The sequence below is a fragment of the Sinohyriopsis cumingii genome, chromosome 3 (assembly GCF_028554795.1).
Source record: "Sinohyriopsis cumingii isolate HCF-2022 chromosome 3, ASM2855479v2, whole genome shotgun sequence".
Taxonomy (NCBI): domain Eukaryota; kingdom Metazoa; phylum Mollusca; class Bivalvia; order Unionida; family Unionidae; genus Sinohyriopsis; species Sinohyriopsis cumingii.
The window spans coordinates 113,532,646-113,560,645 of NC_142963.1; the positions used below are offsets into that span (position 1 = coordinate 113,532,646).

Consider the following 28,000-nt stretch of genomic DNA (forward strand, 5'->3'; position numbering starts at 1 on the left):
CAAGTTTATAAATACTGTCCACATGTTTATAAATACTGTCCACATTGACAGAATTGGAAGGATTCATGAAAAACAAAGGTAAAACTGTGTGCTACATTTGAATCCTCATCTGTGCTACTTTTGAATCATCACCTGTAAGTCAGTGATGGTGGGCTTCGTTCAGTTTCATGTCATAGAGTGCAATTCTGTGCTTTTGTTGCACACGGGAAAAGGCGTTACTGCACTATTCTGGAACATAATCTGATGCTAAGACAAAGCATCATTGTAACTTAAACGCATAAACACATATAGTGTTGAGTTGGCATCCACAATTTTCAATGTAAGCCTGTGTAACACTAGCCTGATATATTACTTATTTTAGGTGTTTAAAATCAACAATATTCAATTCTTTTCTGAATCTGTGATTTGTCCTATATTCATAAACTGCATCAATGTTCAGTATATGTACACATAATGTGTACTGACCATTTTCAGCATTTTAAGTTCCAGCAAAACAATAATGATTGTCTGCTTTGAAATGTCACAATACAAAGCAAATTAGCTCTGTTGTTGTAGGGTTTAGCGCCATTTTTCAGCACAAGATAGACTATACATGGTGGCCAGTATAAATGGTGGAAGAAGAACCCACAAAAACCCTGGAAAGAACCACCGACCCACGAGAAGCTACTGGCAACCTTTCTCACATACTCACATTGGCCGAACCTGAGACTTGAACCCACACAGACAGAGATGAGATGGCAATGATCTGTAACAGTGAGCACTTTAGACTACTTAGCCACTTGGGGCCCCCCAAATCAGCTCTGTCAAGATATGTCAAATTTTAAAACCTCTACAAACCCTACTTTTTCTATCTTTTGTATCTAAGTGCTATTAACTTTACTTTAACATTAGTGTTTGTCATAATAATACCACTGATAGAAGAAAATAATAGGTCTTGTTAGCAAACTTAGAAATGTTCCTGAATACAATTCCATGTAGCCTTCCTAGCAACTTGGAAATATTCCTGAATACAATTCCATGTAGCTTTCCTAGCAACTTGGACATGTTACTGAATACAATTCCATGTAGGCTTCTTAGCAACTTGGACATGTCACTGAATACAATTCCATGTAGCTTTCCTAGCAACTTGGACATGTTACTGAATACAATTCCATGTAGCCTTCCTTGCAACTTGGACATGTCACTGAATACAATTCCATGTAGGCTTCTTAGCAACTTGGACATGTTCCTGAATACAATTCCATGTAGCCATCTTAGCAACATGGAAATGTTCCTGAGTTTGATTTCATGTAGCCATCCCAGCAACTTGCAAATAGTCTTGAATACAATTCCATGTAAGCTTCTTAACAACTTCAAAATGTTCCTGAATACAGATGCAGTAAATAATGACAACGTACCACAAATTCCAAGTGAAATGATGCTGAAATTTTTATTGAGCCTGCAGTATACAAGCAAATATGTTAAAGATACCAATAAGAGGAAAGTACAAGCAATGGGAGATAACTGACAAAATAAAAATTGTTGAGGAGGCAAAATGGATGACAATGCAGCTCCACTGGAAAGCCTTTCTAGGTGCAGTACAAAAAATGACGAATGGTTTGAAGGCTTGAGCTGAGAGATTTGTAGAACTCACAAACATTCAGAATTTTTCAATAATTAATTTTATTGCATTTTTTGTTTGTTCATTACAAGTTAGATCACGAATTATAAGCTTGTAAAGAACAACATTCTGTGCATATATATTCACATACACATTTTCATTGTTCTTCCCCATTCTCTCTCCGCTATTAAATTTGTTTCCATTTATATCCTTTTTTTTCACTGTCTACAGTCCTTAATAGCCTAAACCATAAACCATATATATATTTTTTGTAATGTTATAAATGTTGTCTAATGTTGTAAAGCGCTCAGAGCCTCTAAAGATTAGGCGCTATACAAAGTCCTCATTATTATTATTATGATTATTATTATTATTAATGATGCATATCATATATCAATAGGTTGAGGCAGTACTGTTCTTGAGCGAATAGGCTGGTTAGAAACATTTTCAGAACTATCGGTAGCCTCATTTCCATATAAAGAGCCTCACTAATTTGATCTCTTGATGCAAGTCTGGTCTTCAATCCAGTATTTACTGGATTTGACCAAGCTAAAGGTCAAAACATATTTAATTAGCATGTATATTACGTCTGCATAGCCATGTGGTTCTTGTGACAATGGATATCATAATTACAGCAAGAAGGATTTATTTATTAAGGCTTTAATTGGCCAAGGAATATAATAGTGCCCTTGTACGTTTGTACATAAGGAAGAACACAATCGTGCAGACCACATAAACCTTGTTTAGGTTCAACTTTGTTTTTCGTACAGTCAGTACTGCAACCTAATAATACTTTTTTAACATATAATTTTGTGTACTCTGAAAACCATAATTATTTTTTCATGTATAAAAAAATAAGAAATACAGTACTGTATTTCAAATGCAGCACAGTGATGTTGTCCTTTTGACCTTTTGACCACAGGTCAGCTAAATATCAAGTCCAAGACATTAAATCCAATCACAATATGTTCTGTTGCATCAACACTCAGAAATGATCTGTTTTGTTGTAAGCTACAGAGTATAGTCTGTGCTTAAAACTCACCTCAGCACAGAAATAGATAATTGGTTGCTTTCTGAAATCTGTATAATTGATAACTGGCTGACAAAAGAACTCTGAATTAAACATCAATTTATTAATACGGCAATAGATGTAAAGCTACAATACAACATCTCAGATTCATTAACCCATGTAAATGTTTCCCACAGAATGTTACATGCAAACAAAAACATACCTTGGCTGCTTTGAGACAATTCTGAAATTCTAGGATCCTCTTGGCACACTTGCTTTCGTCAAAGTCATGTTCCTTAAAGCAGCTTAACATCAGAGACATTTTGTCCAAGCAGGGATCAGCTGTAGATAGAAAATTTAAATAATGTTCTCTGTATGTACTTTCCTTGCATCCTATGACTCATAAATGAACTCATTTCAGATCTTGCTGAAACAGGCTTACAAAACAAATCTGATTCAAATCTGTTTATATATGCAATCACTTTAGTGTTCACAATTTCAGAAAATCAGATAAAAAACCACTCGAGGGTTCACAATTTCAGCCAATCAGATGCAAAACTACTTGAGTGTTCACAATTTCAGCCAATCAGATGCAAAGCTATTTGAGTGTTCACAATTTCAGCCAATCAGATGCAAAACCATGACAATAATAAGCAAGGATACTGCTCCTAATTTAACTCGTTCTAGATCTTGATGATACATGTCTACATATCAAGTCTGATCGAAATCTAATCAGAAATACGGTGTCTAGAGTGTTCACAGGCTCGACTAATAAGATGATAATATGCATGAATGTCACTCATAACCAGAATCATCTTAATGATATAAGTGTCCCTATTAAATCAGATTAAACTCTGATTACAAATGAAGCCACAAGCAATTGTTAATGACGACAAAGAGAACAATGCTGGGCCATACCAAATATTTTAAAAAAATTAAACAAAAATTAAATAAATAAAAATTCAGCTTGTACTTTCATTTAAAAAAAGAATTAATTCTCTATTTTTATTAGAGTAAATCTTTCAGATGCTTGCCTATTTAATCCATGAACAAAATAAATGGCTGAAAAAGTGTTATGACACCAGGCACTGCATAATTCTAAGTTGTAAAATTGTGACTAGAGTGCAATGATTATACTTGTACCTTATTTAACACCTTGTGAAAGACATTGTGTAGATATTAGAGTGCTTGCTGATAAAAACAGAAAGTGTTTGACCCTGAAGTATACAATTTACTAACTGCATGACTGATATAATAGGCTGGGAAACTTTGAGTGGGATGCCAACACTCAAAGATATTAGTCATAAAACCTCAGTAATCACAAAACACTTTTTCAACAATGAGAAAACAATTAGTGAACTTGAGAAATTATATAAAATTCAACCAACAAGCAACTTCTCTCCTGAAAATCCTGTGATGATTTGCAGTCTTACAAAGGAACATAACATACACTAATAAATAATAAAAAAATGGCATTTTTTAAAATCAGAAAATTTAAAAGTTGGATTTGGCAGGATTATCTTTCACAACACCCCTCACACTGGCATACCTGACACATGTCAAACATGATATTAAAGGATTATAAACATAATTATATTTTCAAGATTCAAAATAATTTTGTGACAAATACAACTGTTTCTTAACCAAAAAATCAATTATAATCATGAAAAATTAAAACATTATGTTAATATTAAATTCAAAAAAGTGTACATGTTTGGAAATTTTTATTGTAGCTTTAACAATTTTAGTCATATCTGTAGCAATGTCTGCAGTGTGGCAGATTACAGTCATGTCTTAAGCACAGTGGCATCATGTTGCAGACATGTAGCATGATGTCCCACCCAGTCACATTATCCTGACACCAGGCCAACCAGTCCTAACACTAACCTCTTAATGCTGAGCAATGTGAGGCAGCTGTTGGTACCATTTTTGTAAGTCTTTGGTATGACTTGGCCAGGGTTCAAACCCATGACCTCCCACATCTGATGCTGATGCACTAATCACTTAGGCCATTGGATTGGTCCAAATTCATAACAAAATTATTTGAGAATTTCTGTACATTCCTTACTAAGAGAAATTCTAGAACATTGAGAAGATACAGTGGTTTAGGAGGTATACAGGTAATACTGTGCACCTCTACATTGCAAGAGGGGCCCAAAGTGGCCAAGTGGTCTAAAGTGCGCTCCATTACAGATCACTGCCATCTCACCTCTGTCTGCGTGTGTTCAAGTCTCGGATTTGGCCAATGTGGGTATACGAGAAAGCTTGCCAGTAGCTTTTCATGGGTCAGTGGTTCTTTCCAGGGTTTTCCTGGTTTCTTCCTGCACCATTAATACTGGCTGCCATGTATAGCCTATCTTGTGCTGAAAAATGGCATTAAACCCTACAACAACAACAACAACAACTACACTATAAGAAAGAAATAGTTTAACAACTACAAAAAAATGTCAGTATGGCTATCCATTCTGAGAAGTAGCTTTTACAAATGTTTTAAAATTTTAGGAAGTTACATTAGCATCTTTTTCATTTTTGAACCAACCATAAAAAGAAAATGTTGTTGTTGTTGTTGTTGTAGGGTTTAACACCATTATACAGAGAAATGGGAGCCATGTGCCTTTCCCAAGGATATACCAAAACAGCTGACCTGGACTGGACTGGGTGGGTAGGACTGGGTGGGTATCAAACACATGACCCCTGGATTATGACTCCAATGTTCTATCAACTGAGCTACCACGTATTTGTGGTATTCAGCATGAAGAAAATTAGTTCTAAGATGAAATTCTATATACAATCCAAAACTTCTCCAGTCTTTGTTTATAGATCCAAAAGCTGCCACTCATTATTCTCTGACATTTCTGACTGTAGGGACAAATTCAAAGGTGGACAGTCTTCATGCATACATTTGTACATGTATTTCACATGTATATGATGAGTTCAACAGTTGCTGGACAGGTACGAGTTTGGTTCTGAAAGAAATTTCTAATAAACAGTGCATGTTCAGAAATAAAATAGATTCAATGAATCAAAAGAAGAGGAACTCCACATGCTGACTGGGTCCACATTAATTAAATTCATTCACTGAAAGCCACCAGAAATCCAGAATTTGTATAGGTCAGATCATTCTTCCTTAAATCGTCAATAGTTGTTCTCCATCCCACCAGTAATGTTAGAAGATAAGAAGGCCTGGGCCTGCATGCTGAGCCCACTATCAAAGCCTTGTTGAAAAAACGTTTTCCAAAAACATAACAAACAGCAGACAACATAAAATGATTGACATGTCAAGCTTTTCTGGTGAACCAGGTATTCAAACATGTAATGTCTTTATTGATTACAAGTGCACTCAATAAAACTTTTGTTTTTCCAATAATGTAAATAAATATTCAAGGAGAGATGACAGTACATGCAGATGACAGATGACAAAGTTAGGAATAAAATTACAGTAAGTGCAGATGACAAAGTAAGGAAAAGATGACAGTGCAGATGACAAAGTAAGGAGTGTGTGAGTGTGTGATTTTGATTTTTAACGTAACTTTTAAAAAATTCCAGTCATATCACTATGTCTGCAGTGTGGCAGTTTATAGTGATGTCTAGCACTGGGGCATCATGCCACAGACATGTAGCATGATGTCCCACTCAGTTACATTATCCTGACATGAGACCGACCAATCCTAACACTAATCTCTGAGTGCCTAGTGAGGCAGATGTTAGTACCATTTTTGTAAGTCTTTGGTGTGACTCGGCCGGGGTTCAAACCCCTGACCTACCGCTTCCGAGGCATAAGCTCTAACCACTAGGCCACTGGAGCGGTGACAAAGTAAGGAAGAGATGACAGTAAATGCAGATGACAAAGTAAGGAAAAGATGACAGTAAGTGCAGATGACACAGTAAGGAAAAGATGACAATACATGCAGATGACAAAGTAAGGGTTGCAAAACTGTCAAATAAAATTTAAAATTATCATGTTTTTTTTTAAACTACAAGTGCATTAATTATCTAGTATATTTCTTTGTCCCATTGAAATATAGAACTATATATACATATATATATATATATATATATATATATATATATATATATATATATATATATATATATACACATACATACATATACCACCATGTCGGCCAATTCTGTGCAACGATATGTCATTTCTGTAAACACTGGATCAGGTGTTATTTTGGGTCAAATATCCATTTTGTATCGAGAAAGAACATTCATACTTTAATTAAGAAAAGTGATATTCATATAGTGTACAAAAATATCCCCCATTTCGACTTGAAGTGCATATGAAAATGTGATTTCTAAATGTCAACATGAAGACCCACTCCATGACCTTCTTGAACATGTAACCTAGAAAATCCTATTTATAGTGCATTGTTTAGAATCATACAAATAAACACATTACCACAGGTACAAAATCATTTGCTACCCAACATATCAACTTGCCACCAGAACGGGATTCTCAAGAAATTCCCGTGTATAGTCTGTTTCTAAATTCTTTAATAATTTTTCCCCATAATCAAGACGTCAACACATTACATCCTATTCATTGTTGTTTCTCTTCTACATAATCCGTTGTTTTCACGTGACGTCACAAAACGTGTGTACTTCCTTATCCGCCATTTTGAGCCCCTAGCCTCTCTAATCGGCACCTAATAACATTGTTCTTCCCGCATAATTACGAAGGCAAGTCTCATTTTGTGCGTAAGAATATAATAATATAACATAATAATACATCACATTCTGTTGTGCACGTCAACTGCACGAGATCAAATGCTTGACTTTTCCACTTGTTTTATTCAAGTCAAACATTAAATTTCAACCTTCTTTGTTATTCTTTCATAAACAAATAGATCGATCAATAAACAAACGCATACACAAATGTATACACAAACAAGTATAAACATTTAATGATTTTCAATTTTCATGGGCTGAAATCAATCATTTGGTTCTCTTTCAAGTTAAAAAGCCAATTGTTAATATATAATTTCATATTTCTAAAAGCATTTCAGGAATACTTCGTTCCGACATTCGACACAAAGTCATGTTTCATTTTTGCACGTGTTTCGTTTAAATACACTGAAGATGAAACGTCTTTTTGAACGGTTATCGCTTTCATTCAGTATCATCCTATGTCCATCATCTCCACAACAAATACAATATTTGACCATACTAATTAAACTGGTTTGTCAACTATCTTTGGCACAAACACCTGTTGTCACGAAAAGTATCTGTACATAAAAGTTCTGGCATAAAACACATGCTATGAAATTTTAATTCGTAACTGATATTGTATCCCGAAAATCATTGTCTGGAAATACTCTTTCAAGATGACAAGCTTAGGGATATAATACGACACGCTTTTAAAAAATGTCAATATTGCCTGTTTGTAAAATAAGAATGCATTACTATTTGATAGCAATATGCATGATTATGGTTCAGATTCACTATTCTGTCTTTTGATAAAAGCAAGGAAACTTCCAGCCTTATTTTTATTTTCATTCTATAGGGCACTTAATTTCAAGTTTAATCTATGTATTGTTTCAACGAATTAAATGTCCTTATCGACAGTTAAATCAGATTATTATCTTGAATATACATGATGACCAATGTTGACAAAGGTTTGTTAGGGACTCAAAATGGCGGCACAAGGTGCGCGCGCACTGCATTGTGGGCATTTGCATACTCAATCGTGACGTCTGTGAAAACAACCCATAGCTTATTTTTTATAAAACACTGAACTTTACAATTTTTGTAACAAGATCAGTTTAGTCTGCTTTATATCTCTTGCCATTTATTGGCATTATTATGTTGAATTTTGCAAGCACAGCTATAAACCTGACAATTACTCAAATGAACTCTTGACAGAAACAGTCCAAAGTAATGTATTTCATTTCTATAGCCCTATGGATAAACATTATATCTTTTCAAAGCTGTGCGCAGAATAAGCCGACATATCGGGAGTCATGAAAACATGGGATTGGTATCCCGTGCCTTCAAAATTAATATTAATTTGAACGGAATATTCTCATGACAATTGCCTGTTTTCAAATGGTAAGCATTGCAGTATTTTATTTTTGTCAATCGGTCGAATTTGGCATGCTTTTTGCTTCAATATTGGAGACGGAAACTTTAGGTGCGCAGAAATGCCCGACAGCATTGTGTGTGTGTGTGTATGTATATATATATATATATATATATATATATATATATATATATAGTGCATGTATGTATGAGAGAGAGAGAGACTGACGGTAGGAGGACCACGTCTTGCATTGTTTGACTACTGTACTGCATTATGCATAGACAACATACTCATTGTCGGAAATAGGCAAACAATTATATATAAGTATATAGATAAGTATACATGGTCAGTCTCTGACATATCTCACCTGTGATTTTATCCGATCTTCCTACAACCTCATCCTTAACTTCCAACGGGATCATAACCTTGTAGTAATATTTTCTGGGTGCATAGTTCGTAAATTTTTTGAAGAAATTTTTAGCTAATAAGATTTCCGTTGCATGAGGCATTGTGCAAATGTCATTGAGAGAACTTTGTAAAAGTTAACAAATTTTAATATATGAGAAAAAATTGCACCAAATGCGGAAAGGGTATGTTGCTATACAGAATCCGAAAACAGTTACCCTTTCAACTTATAAGTTAAACGTTTGTCTTGTATAATATGCACACTATACAGTTTGTTCTCTTTCGCAGAGCTTCCGTTTAGGCAAGTCGGACGACAATTTGGAATTAGATCCTTTCAGAGAAGTTGCGCGTAAAAGGATAGAATTCCAAATTGCTGCGTTCTTTCTCCAGAATATACATTTTAAGGTGTTTGTTTTTAAGTGAAATCCGACCAGTACAGATGTATGCATGAAGAATTACATTCTTAACATGGAATTGTTGTTGTTGTTGTAGGGTTTAACACCATTTTCTGCACACGATAGGTTATACATGTCGGCCAGTATTAATGGTGGAGGAAGAACCCGGGAAAACCCCAGAAAGAACCACCGACCCACGAGAAGCTACTGGCAAGCTATCTCACATACCCACATTGGCCAAATCCGAGACTCGAACCCACGCAGACAGAGATAAGATGGCAGTGATCCGTAACGGAGAGCGCTTTAAACCACTCGGGGCCCCCATTAACAAGGAATAATATATGCCTTCCACGTTATGAATGTAAAATCTTTGATAATTATTATGGTTGTTATTATTGTTGTTTACAATATATATCTTGAATTTGAGCATTTTTGTTTTGAATAATAAAGTACTAAAAATATACTGGCATTAACGTCCAAAAAGAATGTAAATTGAAACAGCGACCTATGTAACACGCATATTTGTAATTAGTTTCAAACAGTGTGTTTATTTAGTAACCTTTCTGGGTTACACAATATTATATTTAAGAAATCTTCAAACTAAATTAGTGATCTGCAGAAATATTTTGTTTAACAAGGATTATTTTAAATATACCATCGCAGTTTCCTTTATTATCTTTAGAACCGCTTTCAACTTGGAAAGAAATTGAGTAGTGGTTTTACTTTGACGAACTTTACTCTGGATTTGTCTCAACATGTATTTAATAAGAAAAATAAAGTTTCCATCTATTTATTTGCACCGTATCATGATTCAGTAATGGGAATCATATTATCATTGTTACATAAAATTTAGTCACTTTTAGAAAAAGTGTTTGGGAAATGTCAAGAATATTTTCGAAAAGATCATCTTTATATATTTTCTTCACAGTGAGTGATATCTTTTGAATGTACGGTTGCCATCGTTATCTAGTAGTGAAATAATCAGAAGAGTTAAATAACCAAATCTGATAAATCACACTAAACACTTTTTTCTCGCGACGATGTGGATGTAGATTATTGGAGTGTATAAGTCACTTTTACCTAGATATTAGCATTTATATAATGAAGAGGAACAGATAAGTTGGAGAACTTTTTAACAATAGGTCTGATTGTATAAGTTTACCTCTTAAGTCATTAAGATGTTAATTTGAAAACTCCAGATACTCAGCATGTTCTATTTTTAGCCCACCAGGCTCCAAGACCAAGGGTGTTTGTTGTAAGGCCTTGCATCCATCGTGCGTCAAGTGTCAATTCATCAACGATTACTTGTTACTGCTCTGAGTCCATATTGGAATGTGGGTGTATATAATAAAATCTTGGACGAGTTTGCTAATAAATAAGAGCCATGTATATTAATGAGGAAATCTTGCACCGGACTGGCTAACCTTGCTGCTACTGTGGAGGCCATATTTCTGATCCGATTTTAATCAAACTTGGAATATATGCTTATTTCATTAAGATCTCAGTGGAGTTTGATAATGAGTGATCTAAGTGATGCAATATATGATTGGCCAAACTTGCATAGTTTTAGCTGTTGTATTTCAGATTCGATTTTGATACAATGCGGAATTTGTACTAATATCATTATAATCTTGGACATATTCGTCAATGAGCGAAATACGTGCATACTAATGAAGTAATATTGCATCAGATTGGCTGAGTTTGCCAAGCACCTGGAAGCCATCTTTGTCACCTGATTTTGATCAGACTGGCAATGTAAGTTTCAATCACGATACTGAATGGATTCGATAATAAGCAAGACTCTAATGTTAATGAGTTAATCTTGCATCCCACTGACTCGGCTTGCTATCCCTCTGACAGCCGTAAATCATTTAGATACTTAAACAAGTTAAAGTTTATGAATGAGTAAGAATCCATGCACACTAATGGGTAATCTTGCATCTGATTGGCTGATTATTTTACCTTTCTGTGGGTCAGATTTGTCTTGGTTTTTTTTTTTTAAATCACACATTAAATATATATGTTTACATCGTCAAAATCTCACTTCGGTTCGATAATGACTGAAATCCATGCATATTAATGAGATAAAAGTTTGTTGACCTAATTCATGATATATGTCATAAAAGGGTAACGCCAAGCCTTTTTAAGATAGGGTAATAAATTTAGTTACTTTTGATGTCCGTCTAGTGACTTTGCGGCTGTCTTAAAGGTCAGTATCAGATTACATGAATGTAAACTTGATGGCCCCATGAATGTAGGTAAGGGACTAAACGTCACTGAATGTACCTGTTTATTGTTGTTTTCGACGGTATTAATAGCAGGCATCATCATCATTAGCTGCACTGACTGATTCGCACAACGTTGGATATAATGCACTCCATTTTCACTTTTATCTGTTATTTATACCTCTACCCATATCCCATTCCTTACAACGTTTGATAATTTAAAAGTTCCATTAGTTCAAGACATTCTTTTAGAGAAGTCAAATTGTACTTCGATGAATTGCTATTATAGTTGATCTCAACACAGTCCTAGCATCACATGACCGCCATTTAATGCCATATCTGTTTTATAAAGATTGCAACAATTAGATAGCACATCAGCATATAATAGGCTATGTCTTTAATGAAACAATGGGATTAAATTGCCCTGCCAAGATACTGACTACAGCAACCAATCCAGGATGGGATGGACATATTGTATGACCTACAATATCTGGTTCATAAATGAAAATGGCACTGCTCAGACATCCAGTTTTATTGCTACGGTCACCATCTTACAAATCGTGTCACATCCAATCCTGAATGAGATGGGATAGCCATATCAACATGGAGTTTTCACACTAAAAGACGTCTAATGATGCCTAATTAGTCCCAAAAATACATGGAGCTGATCTAACCTTCAGTCTGGCAGCAATCTTACAATCTTGTTATAGATACTCTTCCTGAACAGAAAGTCATATTGGCGTAGTGGAAGACTTCTTGTGACGTCTAGTTGGCTTGTATAAAATGGTGCCAATTTGATGTTCAAGATGGCTACCATGGCAGTCATCTTGAAAATCGTGTTCCCACTACTTCTCTTGAGTAGAAAGTCGTATGAACATGGGTTTTTACTGGAAGACTTTTTACGATGTCTTTATGATCCCAAATAATAATAAAAACTGCCACAGTAGCCATCGTAGAAATCTTTCTGCTGACACTCTATTCATGGGTATATTGACATGGGATTTCACCAAAAGACTTCTTGTGATGGTCATAAATGAAAATGGTGTCAATTTTACTTTCAGTATTGCCAGCATGACTGCGTTTTGAAAATCTTATTATATCTTTTTTCACTATAACATAAAGTCATGGTGACTTGTATTTTTATATATATACCAAACTACTTATCTAGTTCCATGCCATCCCTATGTCCGTACATATTAACCGTGTCAGTCCAACCATCCCAAGAAACAAATGAGATTTTTGCAAATAATATTTGAGTCTTACGAAATTTATATTTTTGGACTCTGTGTGTGTGTATGTGTGTGTGTGTGTGTGTGTGTGTGTGTGTGTGTGTGTGTGTGTGTGTGTAAAGACCTTGCTAGAAAAATGAGATTATGAAGCCTAGCTGCCATTGTCCTAGAAAGTGTTTTCATGCTTCAAGGAGAGTCAGTTCACCTAACCCCAAAATCACGACATCGTGAAAACATTGTTATCGTTAATATGAACCTATATATAATGATTGAAATTCAAATTTGAATAAACTTAAACATCATCCGTTTTCTTTGGAGCATGTAAAATACACTTAATACAAGATAAAAATAGGTGGCAGATTTAGTAATGTCAAATATCATCAGCACATACATACACACACGTATTCGCACATACACAATCCCATCCACACAGAATATTAAATAACAAGAATACACAAAGTTTCTATCATCAACATGCATTTCACCGTGGAATAAAGCTTAAATTCGAGGCAGTCTTTGGTCTTTTGAGTACTTCAGAAGGGGTTTCGAACGCAATACAAGTGTCATTTGTGTTCATCTCATTATAGACTGCTGTTCAAAGTCCCCGAAAATCTTATGAATTTTTCTCATCACAGAAAAGTGTCTCTCTGCATCACCATCGCTTTGAGGGAGGGTCAAACATTCCGTGTCCAACTAGTTAGAATATCAGACCTTGGTTTTCCTGGAGGTAGAAGACAAGCGTTGTTCGCTGCATTTTTCATATACGTGGATCAACATAGGAACGGTAATGTAATCAAACTGGAGCAAGAATTTGTTGTTTTGTTATAACTCTGCTTACTTGTTAGTTAAGTATTATTTATCATAGTCACAATTTTTGTCATTGTACAACTGATTTTTTTTATAGCAATATCGCTTTCTAGGAACATTTACATAAACAGGTCTGAAAAATTATCTTCAGCTAAAAACGGCAGATTGCGCTCCGCAAGGAATTTGCAGTAAAGAACTTAAGCTCTTGTTACATGTTCTGCTGATGATTGCGTAAACCTGTAAGTTATCTTTGGGACTGAGCTGTTCATTTCTGCATTGTCCTGGTGCTAGGTAGTGTTGCTGTGTGGTCTGACGTTGTACATTTCAGAATGACTGATGTAGATATGGTGTTTGGTTAATCTTGATATGGTGTTAGCAGTATGTGCAAAGAATAAAATGCTCTCCCTTGCAAGTACGCCTAACAGTTAAACTCTGTCAACCAAGAGTTTTGAAATTAAGTTTTGCTGAGCTTTGTTTTCTTTGTAGATGGCGTATCCTTCCCTGAATCACAGATTATTTTGACATTTTGCCTTCAGCAATGAATCATACTTGTATACTATTCTGACTACCGAAATAATCATGTTTTGCATTTTATATATGGAGTGAAATCCGACTTAACGAAACATTGCCGCTGTTCACGAACTTGCCAAAATTCTGTAACAAAGATGGTTTAAACCTTCTTATTAAATGCAATTATGTGCAATGACTTTTGTTTGTTCTTCAACAGGCATGTCTTTAATTTACTTAACTTTAAAGGAATTGGATTGTTCCATTTAGTGTACTGTTTATTAGCAAATTAGTCGAATGAGCTCTCGAACAGCAGTAGTCCAAAGTCTTAATATATCATTACCCTAGCGACCAGTAAGTTAATAAATGTTTTCTTTTAAGAAATGTTTTCTGTTTATCTCTGCCCGTCTTACCTTTTTAGTTCTCTCTATGACAATTAACGGAGGATGGTTTTACGTGAGCTCTAAGCAGAATTGTTTACTGTTTATGCATGCAGTATTGTTTATGCATTACAGGCATATATAGTAATTGTAAAGATATGCCCCTCCCTCTCTGGAGCCTGGGTGGCCGAGTGCTCTAAAGAGTTCGCCTTTACAGATCACTCTTACATTTGACCCTGGTTCGTGTGAATCTCGGCTTGACCAATGTGGGAACGAGAGAAAACGTGCCAGTCCTTCTTTTTAAATTCTAAAGCAGTATTTTCAAAATATATTTTTTATATAATTTTAAATCATTATTGCAGACCTTTCATTTAATAAAGATGAAGTTTTAAGAACAAGTAACCCGATCATATTATTTTCTGATTCACGTTAGTCAGTATGATATTTAATGGCAATGACTACTATTGCTGTCGCATAGGCATCAACAGTCAAGTTATGACCTGGTCTATGGCAGAGAGTCTGTAATTGTATAATAGTGTTCTCCTTATCTCATCCTTTATCCTTCAACTCAAGCAGTTCTCAATGCAATATTGCTGTACTTGTATCTTTTTTCCAGCCATATGAGCAGTGCCTCGGATCCTTCATAGATTTCTAATTTTCCGTATTTAAAAGTATTTAGATGATTCTGATGTTGTTGCAGCAACTGTCATTCCTTTGAGGAATTACCATCGCTGCAAGAGCGATGTGTGCATTTTGTTTGGGTGCTTATCGATTATAGCCATACAATAATATCTCTATTATTATAGCTATTAGGATAGGTATTTGAAGGTTTATACATATATATGGTTGATTTAAACTCATATAATTGTATGCACATCAACCGAGAGGGAACCTATGACTATATACTTTTGCGTGGTAATAAGCTTCCTCGCTGTATGGAGAATGGTGAATGTTGCTTTTAGGATTGAGATTGATGATGCAAAACTTGTATTTTGTTACTGGAATTAATCTGTTCATTTAAGCACTAACCTTACCTGATATACTTATTTATGTATGAGAGATTACGCAGCTTAAATGAACACTATTCACGACTAAGCAAAAGGACACATACATGTAAGTATGATGCATTATTGGATATTAATAAGGGTTAAGACTAAACTGAAAAGCATAGGTCCTATTATTGGATTCTTCAGCTTCTCTTTGGGGACGAATTATTGCTTCAGTTGAAGCAGACATAATTGTACAATGACATAAATAGCTCCATCCAGGTTTTTGACGGCCAATTCCATTTCATGAATGAACAAATGAACTGCTATACGTTTTGACTACCTCACTTGTTAACGCCTGTTTTCCTCATTAAAATTGCATCCTTGTCCATTGACGTTTCTGTAAAGTAGATACGATAATGATCATTGACCTAGAATAAAAGGGACAACAAGTGCAGGTAGACATGCAGAGGGAACAGTAATTAACAATAGGTCTAATCCAACACTTTCTCTTTCAGTGACTGAAGTAGTTATTCTGGTTTGTAATTGACGGACAAAATAAAAAATTCAAAACACATTATATTGAATCAATTCAGTTGTTTTAATGGCGTCAAGAATCAAGCCTAAAGTTTATAACCCCAGACAAGATAAGAGATACAAATATCTGGGATCGTTGGCGTTATGTACATTTATTTTGTGGGCTTAAGTTTGGCATCCACTAGGTTTTGTGTGGAATTTCACATGTGCATTTACATGCTACTTCTTCCTGAGCCATGCGATACCAAACTCACACTTTGAAAATAATTATAAAATAAATACTCCATTGTTCCATTTATTGTAGCCAGATAATAATCGGTTTCGAATATTGTTCTTAAGGTCGTTAGAAAGGATTCGAAAATCTTAAATTTTGATTACTAAATTTACTTTTAAATATAAAATTTTGCAATAACTATTAGGAGATTAATAATAAAAATATTAATCACAGCTTCTGTAACAATTTTCTGTAAATATAATTAAATTTGAATGTTAAGATTGATCTGAAGTTAACGATATAACTCATCCCAAAACGTCTTCACTCTGGTAAATTCAAACACTTGATGAATTACGGTCTTTACTTGCCTACTTATCGGAATCAGTTTAAACTATTTTTGAAACTAAACTGTTTGTAACCAAGATACGCTGAAAAATCTTGAACTTACACTTCTGACCATAGAACGTTATTATGGTTGAAAAATTCATCATCCTAGTCAAGTGCAAACTTGGCCAATGTTTGATGATGAATCTAAAGAAAAGTTGAAAGAGTAACTGGAATAAGCATGGACACTGATACAAGAAGATACAATCTTGAAAGAGTGGAATAAAAACTAGAGTGACCATTGCCTACCTCCACTGACTTCTTAGGAGACGAAACCCATCGAAGCTCACTTGCAACAGGGTACCTAGACTTCCCGTTGATGAACTTACTTGACACATCTTATTAAAGAAAAACATGAAGTGCGAACTCATTGCCTATCATTATTTGTTAAGACGAATGCCAAGAAACATTACCTTTTTACATACTGTTAGCACACAGCTTGTTAGAATCCAGTGGTGTGTCCTAAAGATGAACTTCCTAATCGAAAACCTAAAGACGTTCGAACTTATGTCATCAACACGGACGACAGTCATCGCTCAGGGACCCATAAATATATATTTACTTCCCAATGAACACAGTGTGGAATAGTTTGATTTCTATAGATTGCCTATTCTGGAACATTATATCTTAGACTTTATGAGAAGAAATGCAGTATCGACTCAATTCAATAATGTGAGATTACAAGCATCAGATTCGATAGTGCGAAGACAATATTGGGTGCATTTTCTTCATCTTAAATGAGAATATATACTGACTTGTTTGGAAATTATTCCTCTAGAAAAAAAAATGCCAAAATAGAAAATTGGTTTCGTGAACATTATGGATATCTATTTTCGATAGCTCAAAAATATTGTGTTTGTTGATGACAAAATGGCACTGTACTGGATCATTCGAAATATGATTGTATTCCACAACGTTGTCAGCCTTTTAAATATGTTCATGTTTAACATCAGTTTGTCCGTTGTACATGTAGAAGAAGAGACTAGTCCCCATCCCCCTCTTCATTTGATGTTTGAGTTATCAGGGCTTTTAAAAAATATAGCAAATGTTGATTACTAAGAAGAAGAAAAAGGAGATGGATTTTATTGTAAAACATATTCTGTTAGCATGTCATTCGCTTTCTCGTTTTCAAGTTTGAATATGTAAAATATTGTATGCTTTCTTTCACGTTCGCATCTCCCCTTTTGAGACATGTTCTTCTTCTCGTCCGCACTTGAGTATTATTACACGCAAATGGTCTCTCTAGCAAATCAACCAATACTCGCATGAGTTTAGAGTGAGACCCATTGTTTACCCTATTTTCAGAGACCTCAAGTCAACGGTCGTGGTCTTAAATGCGTTCATATTACAAATGAACACACATTACGTCAAAATAAAATCAACGCTTGCAAAGTTTTTGTTGCGCCTTTGTATGGCTCACCATTAAGCCATTCAAAGAAGAAATGTGGTTCTTTATGTCATTACGATTAAACTGAATACCTAGACACAAAATACACAAAAATATTCCTACTCGTAGAATATTCAGAGAATTCCTTATGTTAAGAAATTAAACTGGGTTCATTTTACGAAACTAATCCAAACTATCAAAAGGTCTCGTTAATACTGCACATTACGAACCATGATGCGAGAAGCTGACTAATTACTCGGTTTTGAGAAATATTGTCTCAGCATCTAACAAGGCTATAGACGGAGACATAATTACAAACAACACACACTCCATGTTTATTACATTATATAAAGCAGTGCGTTCATCAAATTTGCTATCCGTCTTTGACCAGATAACCCACAAGAAAATGAGCTAGCCAGTGCAACAAGGGAAACTGAAAGAAGCCTTGTCCTATTTAGAAAGAGTTTGGCACATTTTGGGCAGAGTAAAAGAGTATTAACCCCACTCCATGCATATAGATACTGGACGATCTCCTTCGGGGTAGGGAAAGAGCATAATATAAATGATTGAAGATAAAGTGGAAAAGATCAAGAGAGTATGGGAGGAGGAGAAGAGGGTGCGTGATGAACAGAACAGGGACAGGAAATTCCCGCACCTCAATAACTACTGGGAAAATCTGCAAAAACGACGGAATTAGATGGAGGAAGAAAAAAAAAAAGAGGAGAGTCGACAGCAGAAAACAAAGCTGCCTCTAGTACCGCAGTTGGAAAATTTGGGAGTTAGAAGCAGATGACCATAATTTTAAGATCTCTGTTTACGTCAGCTGATTGAGGACTTAGATCAGATTGCCCTTTCTGTAGAACAATTTCATAGATAAACATCAACAATCCAGGACAACATCCAAACGCTCAGTTCTATGACCGTTTCTTGTATATATCAGTGATATTGCTGATTATCTACTAAGTCTCACCAGACTGTTTGGTGACCACAGTTTTCTATTTACGATTCCAGAAGTATACAAGACAGATATCCAATACATCCTCAATGCTGATTTGGAAACTTTAATTTCCTGGTCAAATCAATGGGTAGTAAGCTTTAATATTGCAAAAACTAAAGTAATGTTTTCTAATTTTAAAGAAAAGTATAATCGGCGCTTTCCCAAACTGAAATTATAAAATGAACCACTTGCTTTTTGATGAAAATCATAAACATTTTGGGCTTAAAATTAGCATTGCATGCACTTTGGAGTCGGCATACTGAAAATATTCATTAAAATTAATCTAAATTGCTAAATATTAAAGATTTCTCAAATAGGAGCAGAGTAGCAAAGACTTAGTTATAGTTTCTTATCATGTATCAAACCTCTATTAGAGTATGCATATGTCGTTTGGGAGGATGTTCAAATGCAGACAGACAGATTATGAGATGGATGTTCAAATGCAGACAGATCGATTGTTGAATGGATGTTCAAATGCAGAGAGATAGATTGTGGGATGGATGTTCAAATGCAGACAGATATATTGTGGGATGGATGTTCAAATGCAGACAGATAGATTGTGGGATGGATGTTCAAATGCAGACAGATATATTGTGGGATGGATGTTCAAATGCAGAGAGACAGATTATGAGATGGATGTTCAAATGCAGACAGACAGATTATGAGATGGATGTTCAAATGCAGACAGACAGATTATGAGATGGATGTTCAAATGCAGACAGACAGATTATGAGATGGATGTTCAAATGCAGACAGACAGATTATGAGATGGATGTTCAAATGCAGACAGACAGATTATGAGATGGATGTTCAAATGCAGACAGACAGATTATGAGATGGATGTTCAAATGCAGACAGACAGATTATGAGATGGATGTTCAAATGCAGACAGACAGATTATGAGATGGATGTTCAAATGCAGACAGACAGATTATGAGATGGATGTTCAAATGCAGACAGACAGATTATGAGATGGATGTTCAAATGCAGACAGACAGATTATGAGATGGATGTTCAAATGCAGACAGACAGATTATGAGATGGATGTTCAAATGCAGACAGACAGATTATGAGATGGATGTTCAAATGCAGACAGACAGATTATGAGATGGATGTTCAAATGCAGACAGACAGATTATGAGATGGATGTTCAAATGCAGACAGACAGATTATGAGATGGATGTTCAAATGCAGACAGATCGGTTAAAGTTATAAAGTGTTAGAATAATCACAGGTCAAACCGGAATTGCCCACGACCGCATTAGTATTAAGTAATTTGGCTGACTCCCTTTCTCAGGAAGAAGAAAATTCAAAAAGTCTCTACTTTTTAAACAATTATTTATAAATTTAACGAAATGCTTTCTCCATTGGTGGTAGAAATTACAATATAAAATTTGCATCATCTGCAATTTAACGAACTGCTTTCTCCTTTGGTGGTAGAAATTACAATATAAAATTTGCATCATCTGCAAACTTTTTCTTGATTAAATGCCAGGCATGAGTTAACAAGAAAATCGTTCCTTGCATTTTCTCATGGAATAGCCTACCTGAAAATATCAAAACAAAAACCGATTTGCCAAATGTAATAAAGGTATATTTCCACTAAAAAAAATCTTTTGGTCATTACACATTAAATGATATGCATGGGAATCACCTGGAAGATAATCTCTTTTATGACTATGGGATAGAAGAAGAAAATGCATATAAGGATAGTTTCATTTGAACTAGATACAAAGTTCGAAGCCAAAATCTAATATTAATCTTAAACGAAATCTAAGTTCCCATCTTTATGGACAGTCGTCTATTTTGACTCCCGCTAAATCGCAAAAGAACAAAATTGATATCTGCAATTTTTATTTTATTTTTAAAAATAAATACACTAAGGATACAATGTGTTTAAACTAATACTTCTTTAGATTCAAATTATGAAGGGAATATTGTCATATAATGCAATGATCAATCCATATTTGGTGTTGCTGCATTACATATTAATTTCTATTCTTTCTGAAGCTTGGTAACATCAGTCTTTTTCTTTCTTTGGATATCTTCAAAATATGCACAATGATATTTTCATAGATACCCTTATTTGATTTACTTCTTCACGTGTGCAATTTAAAAAAAACACAGCATATTTAGTAAGTTCAATTATATTTCACAGATGATAACAAGAACTTTACATATCAAGCAGTTTTTCTAACATTTGTAATAAATTCTTTATAATAATTTTATAAGCCTACCATAAGGAGGACCGACTTATGTTATTATTTTGTCCTTTCTTCCGTCTGTACGCCCTTCCCTTTGTCCACTATTTTGTTTATGCATAATAATTTGAGTTCTCCACCATCTATTATTACCAAATGTTTTAAGAAGGCTGCGTTTGGGGTAAAGGAGAAATCTATCATTGCATGCTCAAAGGACCAACTCTCAACTTAGAGCGACTGAAAGAAGGAAAACTGTTTCCACTTACAAAACTATGAAGCGAGATACCGTCAATAAACATTGTAGCTGAACTGCATTTAAAATACGAAATACCTAGCGTGTTTGGGTTCAGAAGGTCAAAGGTCAAGATCGCAGTGACTATAAGAAGTAAAATAGGGTCGGCATGATATGTCGAGTCTTTATCACCAACTTCGACCAACTGTGTGGATTATTTACGTTATGTATCACATCTCCAGCTTGGTCTATGTAGATGGCTTGCATCTGAGACAAGAAAGGTACGTGTTGATATGGGATTCAATATGGCAAATGCCAACGTCATATAAGGTGCAGGAAGAATTTTTCCGAAGATAAGTGTTGGGTTCCGTACCTTTCACCAAGACCAACTGTTTGTGGAAGGCATGCATTTAAGACGAAAAAGACATGTATTAATTTTGGATTCGAAGTGTCAGGCGTCCGGCCAAAGAATTTTACATAAAAGAAATACATTTAAACTATTTATCAAATGGCGGTTATGTAATGTCCCATTTACGTTACACTTGTTGCATTTGTGAAACAATTTGTTACGTATGTGAAATAAGAAAACGAAGTCTGTATATGCAAAAGACACGTTTGTATATGAATATGAAATGAAAAAAAAGAAATGTACTTTAGTATGTTGATGATCGATTCCTGCTACTTTCGTTTGATTTCTGGAAAATTTTCTTTGAATCGATTTGTGCAACGTATACGCGGATTGTTATAGTTACCATTATCGTACATCTTAGCTTGGTGGCCCGAAAATGGAAGTCAATCCGTAGACCTCATTCTGCTATCATAAACATTAGTCCGTCGTTTTATTTTACTTACAAGCGTTTAAAATTACAAATGTTGTTTAGAACTGCTGAAGAAAATACTTTCAGATTGCGCTTGTTTTTTTTATATATTTTTTGGTCTCGTTTTTTTTTACGAAATACCCACGCCTTCTTCTTCGTCTCTGCAAAACATTTCCTCTTGCGTTTCAGTAATAAAGGAGTTTACGTCATAAACCTTATGACATAATTGTGTCGTGTGCAGTATATTGGCGTGATGCATTCTGCAAATTCTTTTTGGATCTGCAAGTTAGTATTTCAAAAATACTTTGGCTTTAACATTGAAAATTGTCTTTCTACCTTATGCCTGCTTTTGATATCCACATATTTTCTTCAGAAATATTAGCTTGAAAACCTTAAACTTGGTACATAATGTGTAATATTAAATTTACACTAGAGAATACTATACGCGTCGGGAAAATATTGGGTAATACAAATGGGTGATACTGACATTTATTTTTCTCTTACGAATGCCGTAAGAAAAGTTACATTAAATGCTTCTGAGACTATAAATAGTAAACTAAAATTATGGAGATTTTCAGCAATTTTTGTGTAGGAGAGTGAGATTCTGAAGTAAATATGAAGTACGGGACCAAAAATACGGTGAAGCTCTGAGATCCTCTCAGTGCAGTGGGATAACCACAGAGTTTGTTGACTTTCATTAATCAGCTGGTCAAGAGGAAAAATGAACCTAATGAACCTGAAGCTATGTAGAAAGAATAAAGCACCATACATGATCACCTTATAACCACATAGGACGAAAATGTTATGCTTACCACATTTCGTTAACATACTGTCCACATATAGAAACATTCTAATATATGATTCTTATGAATGAAAGAGTGAAAACAACAAGCTTTGGAAACAATTTAACAAATAATTTATTTCCCTGGAAAAACAATGTAAAAAGGAAAAATTAAGAACTTACGGTTTAAGAAATCAAATCCAGAAGTAATCCAAGAATAATCCACGAATTAAATTTTAGAAGTCCTAGTAATGAAATATTCTAATGAATTCAAGTTCGAGTCCCGACGAAAATTCCAAAATGGAAAGTGATGATGTATACTGTAGACTTTAAAGTACAGGTGTGTCTACAGTTATTTGTTGATCCATAAACAATTTTCCGGTGTTTGAATTTCCGAATAACAATTTAAATAAATGACTTCGTCCAAGAATTCTATATGAGCTCTCAAATATTTCCAGGAAAAAGAATTAATCTTTTAGGATCCAAATAATTTGAATAAAAATTAAAATGTTGCTCCAAACTGGTCACAAACAAACACTTTCCAGTGTAAAGGTAAAAGCCCAAACTGAGAAATATCTCTCTAAACATCACATACAAAATCTAACTACTGCGATATTTCGGAAAATCCAATATTGCGAAATAGAGGCTGTTTACATCTAAAAATCACGTACTCCCAGTATGACCTTGATAAAAGCCAATCATTTTACTCTGAGAATAAAATGAAAAGAAAAAGTTGTTTACTTGTTTCAGTGATTTTTGAATCACGGTAGGGAACTAAGTCAAAAATAAAAACAGTGTTTCTATTGTTAGATATTTATGAAAAGATTCAGGTCAAACTGAATTTCTGGAAAATATCAAATTCCCAGTAAACAAACTTACATTACATTCACATGTAATGAAATTAAAAGTGAAAAAAATTTTAAACTTACAAACAGACAATTAAGTTAAATCAAATATAAATTAAATCAAATATACATAACACTTCCCCCATAAAGAAAAAGAAAGATTTACATAATAAAACTTTCTTTTTACCATAGATTAATTATACATGAGATTGAAAAGAACTCTTATTAATTATGTGAAGTGTACATGAAATAATACATTTCTATACACGGGAAAGTGCATCTGCTATTAAATTATCGTTCCCCTTGATGTGCCTGATGTCAAAATCATATTCCTGTAATAACAAATTGAACCTTAATAGTCTTTGATTTTTATTTTTCATCTTTCCGATGAAAGTAAGGAGGATGTGGTCACTAAACACAATAATCGAAGAAGGAGCTGAACTGATGTAAACTTCAAAATGTTGGAATGCCAATGTCAATGCCAAACATTCCTTCTCGATTGTCGAATAACTTCTTTGGTGCTTATTTAATTTCTTAGAAAAATAGCGCACTGGATGATCAATACCATTTTCATTTTCTTGAACCAAAACTGCACCAACCCCAACATTACTTGCATCAACAGACATTTTAAATGATTAGCTGAAATATGCAGCTGTAAGAACTGGCGCGCTTTTAAGTATGGCTTTTAACTTGTCAAAAGCGTCCTGGCATTTTTCAGTCCAAAGGAACTTGTTTTTCTTACTCAATATATTTGTCAGGTGTTTAGGAATTATAGAAATATTGGAACGAAATTTCCGATAGTATCCGGCCATACCTAAAAACTGCATCAGTTGCTATTTATTAACAGGCACAGGAAATTCAGAGATAGCCTTGACCTTAGCATCTATAAGTTTAACTTGCTCATGTCCCAAGATGTGTCCTAGAAAAGTTACACTAGCACGGCAGAACTCACTTTTGGATAAATTAATTGTCAAATTTGCATCTGTGAGTCTGTCAAAGAATTTTTGAATTGTTGCTAAATGTTCTTTCCAGGTGTCGTTGTAGATGATGACACCATCGATGTAAGCATCACAATTGTCTAGACCAGAGGTAATCCTATTCATGACACGTTGAAAAGTACTTGGCGACTCTTTCATTCCAAACGGCTTTACTTTATGTTGATAAAGTCCATCTGGAGTCACGAATGCCGAAATTTGCTTTGCTCTTTCCGTTAGTGGAATTTGCCAAAATCCTTTTCAGAAGGTCATATTTGGTGACATACTTGACATTTTCGATCCTATCAATACATTCATCGATTCTTGGTAATGGAAATCAATCTGTCTTGTCCCACTATTCACCTTCTTATAATCAGTACATATACGGAAAGTCTGATCTGTTTTTGGAACAAGTATGCATGGTGAACTCTAATCACTTTTATTGGGCTCTATAAAATCATTCTCCAACAGATATTGAATTTCTTTTTTCATGTATTCCTGTTTGAGAAGGTTCATCCTGTACGGGTGTTGTTTCACAGCTTTGGAAATTAAAATTTCAACGTCATGCGATATTGTGTTTGTTCTTGTAGGAACATCTGTCACATTACATATTATTTCATGAACAAAGTTCTGTATATGATGGGTTTTTATCAGCGCATATAGCGAAACTACCATCACATATAATGCTGAATTAATTATAAAATACACCGAAACCATTATACGGTATGAGCCCGAGCCAGTGCAATAACGACAAGTCAGTATTAGACAATTCTATACAGATATATTGTACGGGAAGTAACTCCTTCATGAATGCATTCCGCTTGGTGTGCGTGGGCAATCATTAAATTGCTTCCCTCACAAACTTGTATCGAAAATTACACCTTAGTTGTATATTTCTCATTCTAATTTATTTCTGTACATTTTTCTTACCTGTAATGAGTAATAGAATTTAGTTTTACACTCTATTCAACAGATGCAATTAGTGGGATATTTTTCTAACTTTAGCATAAGTGTTCGAGACAAGTTTTGACATGACATAAGAACACTCTTTCATGCTAATTTCACATACCTGTTATCAAAGAAAACGCATACGGGTCACTTTATAATAGATATGTTCTGTTTCTTAGGTGTTATCGGGCCAAAGATGATAGTTATTCCATTAAGTTCTTTACACTATCATCGCAGTTTGATCAATGCCACTATCTTCATACGTACAAACTACTTTCTAGTTTCATTTACCATTCAGGACAGCTGAATAAATTTTTTTCAATTCCACATTTTATTGCTACAAAAACTAACATATTTTGCAAAACGAAAGATATTACAATACTGCTTTAAGGAAGGCATAATATTTAGCAATGAGAAATTTATTATTGGAAATTGTTATTAGAAATTGAACCACTAACCCCAACACCGTGAAACCGAATGCCATACCTCAACATTAGATCTATATTTGTATACTAACTTTACTTTGGCATAAATATTTACCCAGCAAATTCTCAGTCTCAACAATATCTGCCCCGCATTAGAAAGTGTGTGTGTGTGATTTGGATTTTTACAATTTTGCAATGATATCGCTTCGATGTCTGCAGTGTGACTGTTTATAGTGATGTCTAGCACAGGGGCATCATGCCGCAGACATGTATCATGATGTCCCACCCTGTTACATTATCCTGACACTAGGCCGACAAGTCCTAAAACTAAACTCTTATTGCTGAGTGCCAAGCGAGGGACCTGTTCGTACCATTTTTTTAAACATACATTCATTTTCTTTCACTAACCTGGAAGAATGATGTAGAGATAAAAAGAAAGAAAATATGACAAAACATAAGAAGGATATAGAGAATATACAGGACAATATATTTTTTGAAGGAGAACCGCATTATTTAATTTGGCAGTGGATATAACTCAAGGCAAAGGACGCACCAGTCCAATACTGATTTGTCGTGTCCTTAGGAAAGGCATTCGGCTCTCATATCCTCCCTGGACTGTAGCTAAATAAAGTGCTGGCAGTACCTTTAGAAACCAACCATATAATTAACCAACCAACCAGCCTTTATTTTTGGCAAAAAGCTCCCTACAAACTCATTGGTAATGTCATACTTACCTTCATTAGCTTATTTATTATTCATTTTGTTCTTGCATGATGAAACCTTGGATGACCTTGGCTGAGACAGGAGTACAAGGTTTTTGACCATAGTACAGTGTTCTTGTGGTTCTTTTCGTCCTAACGCCATGAACTTTGTTTGAGAACCATCTAGTAGCTGGTTCTCGGGTTGAGAACATAGACCGTCTCTGAGGCGGGAGTAAACAAGTTTATTCTTATTGATGAAATAATAGTCCTTTTGTTTCTTCAAATTAACTATCACTGCACACGTGTCGCCCGTGCCTTTTGTTTGATTGTCAGATTTTTTTGATTCAGTCATTATTAATAAAAGTCGGGCATACATGTATAAGACAGACCTCAAAGTTAGCTTATGTTTAACGAAAAGTGGATAAAATACCACCACTGTGGCTGGACCTTCATCACACTGATTGCCCTACTAATTCGTGAAGTGAATAAACAAATCGTACATTATCAAAAGCTGAAGCAAATATTTAATTTGATATAAAATTTTACATTCCATATTATATGTTCTATACATATGATAAATCTTATTGGATTGAATTCTTTAAAGATACCTTTCTGTGAAACAATTTAATAGCCTGAACGTTTGCTCTGTTTAAAATACAATGTGTGGAACAAACTATGAGGATGGAAAAATATATTTTAAACTATCAAAGGACAATTCCTACTGTATCGAACTAGAAATAAACCAAAACAAACACAACAATGAAAGAAACGAAATAAAAACAATAAAGAAATAACAAAATAACAACAAAAAAACTAAACAAATCAAAATAATGAATTAAGTATGAATGTTTGCAATCTACTGCCGTATGCCAACTATTTATAAGCATGAAAGACATTTTAATGTGAGTTATAAGCCTCCAAGTACTATTTCAGATATTGATGCTACACAAGTATCAGCTTGTTACCTTACGAAAAAAAATGGGTCGTT

At 34.6% G+C, this 28,000-nt stretch overlaps 1 protein-coding gene across 2 annotated transcripts in view; it reads right to left on the minus strand.

Moving 5' to 3' along the window:
* The window catches only part of LOC149803608 (small ribosomal subunit protein mS37-like), a 73,028-nt gene extending 63,254 nt beyond the window's left edge, over positions 1-9,774 (minus strand). The window contains exons 1-2 of one of the 2 annotated variants that reach the window (XM_089953360.1): positions 9,663-9,774; positions 2,833-2,951 (exon numbers count right to left, since the gene is read on the minus strand). In XM_089953360.1, the coding sequence (XP_089809486.1) occupies positions 2,833-2,951; positions 9,663-9,759 (216 nt within the window). In that variant the 5' untranslated portion in view covers positions 9,760-9,774. Of the gene's footprint in view, positions 1-2,832; positions 2,952-9,001; positions 9,626-9,662 lie in introns of those variants that run through there. The other variant, XM_089953361.1, reaches the window with a different exon arrangement.
* Between the last annotated feature and the right edge of the window lie 18,226 nt (positions 9,775-28,000).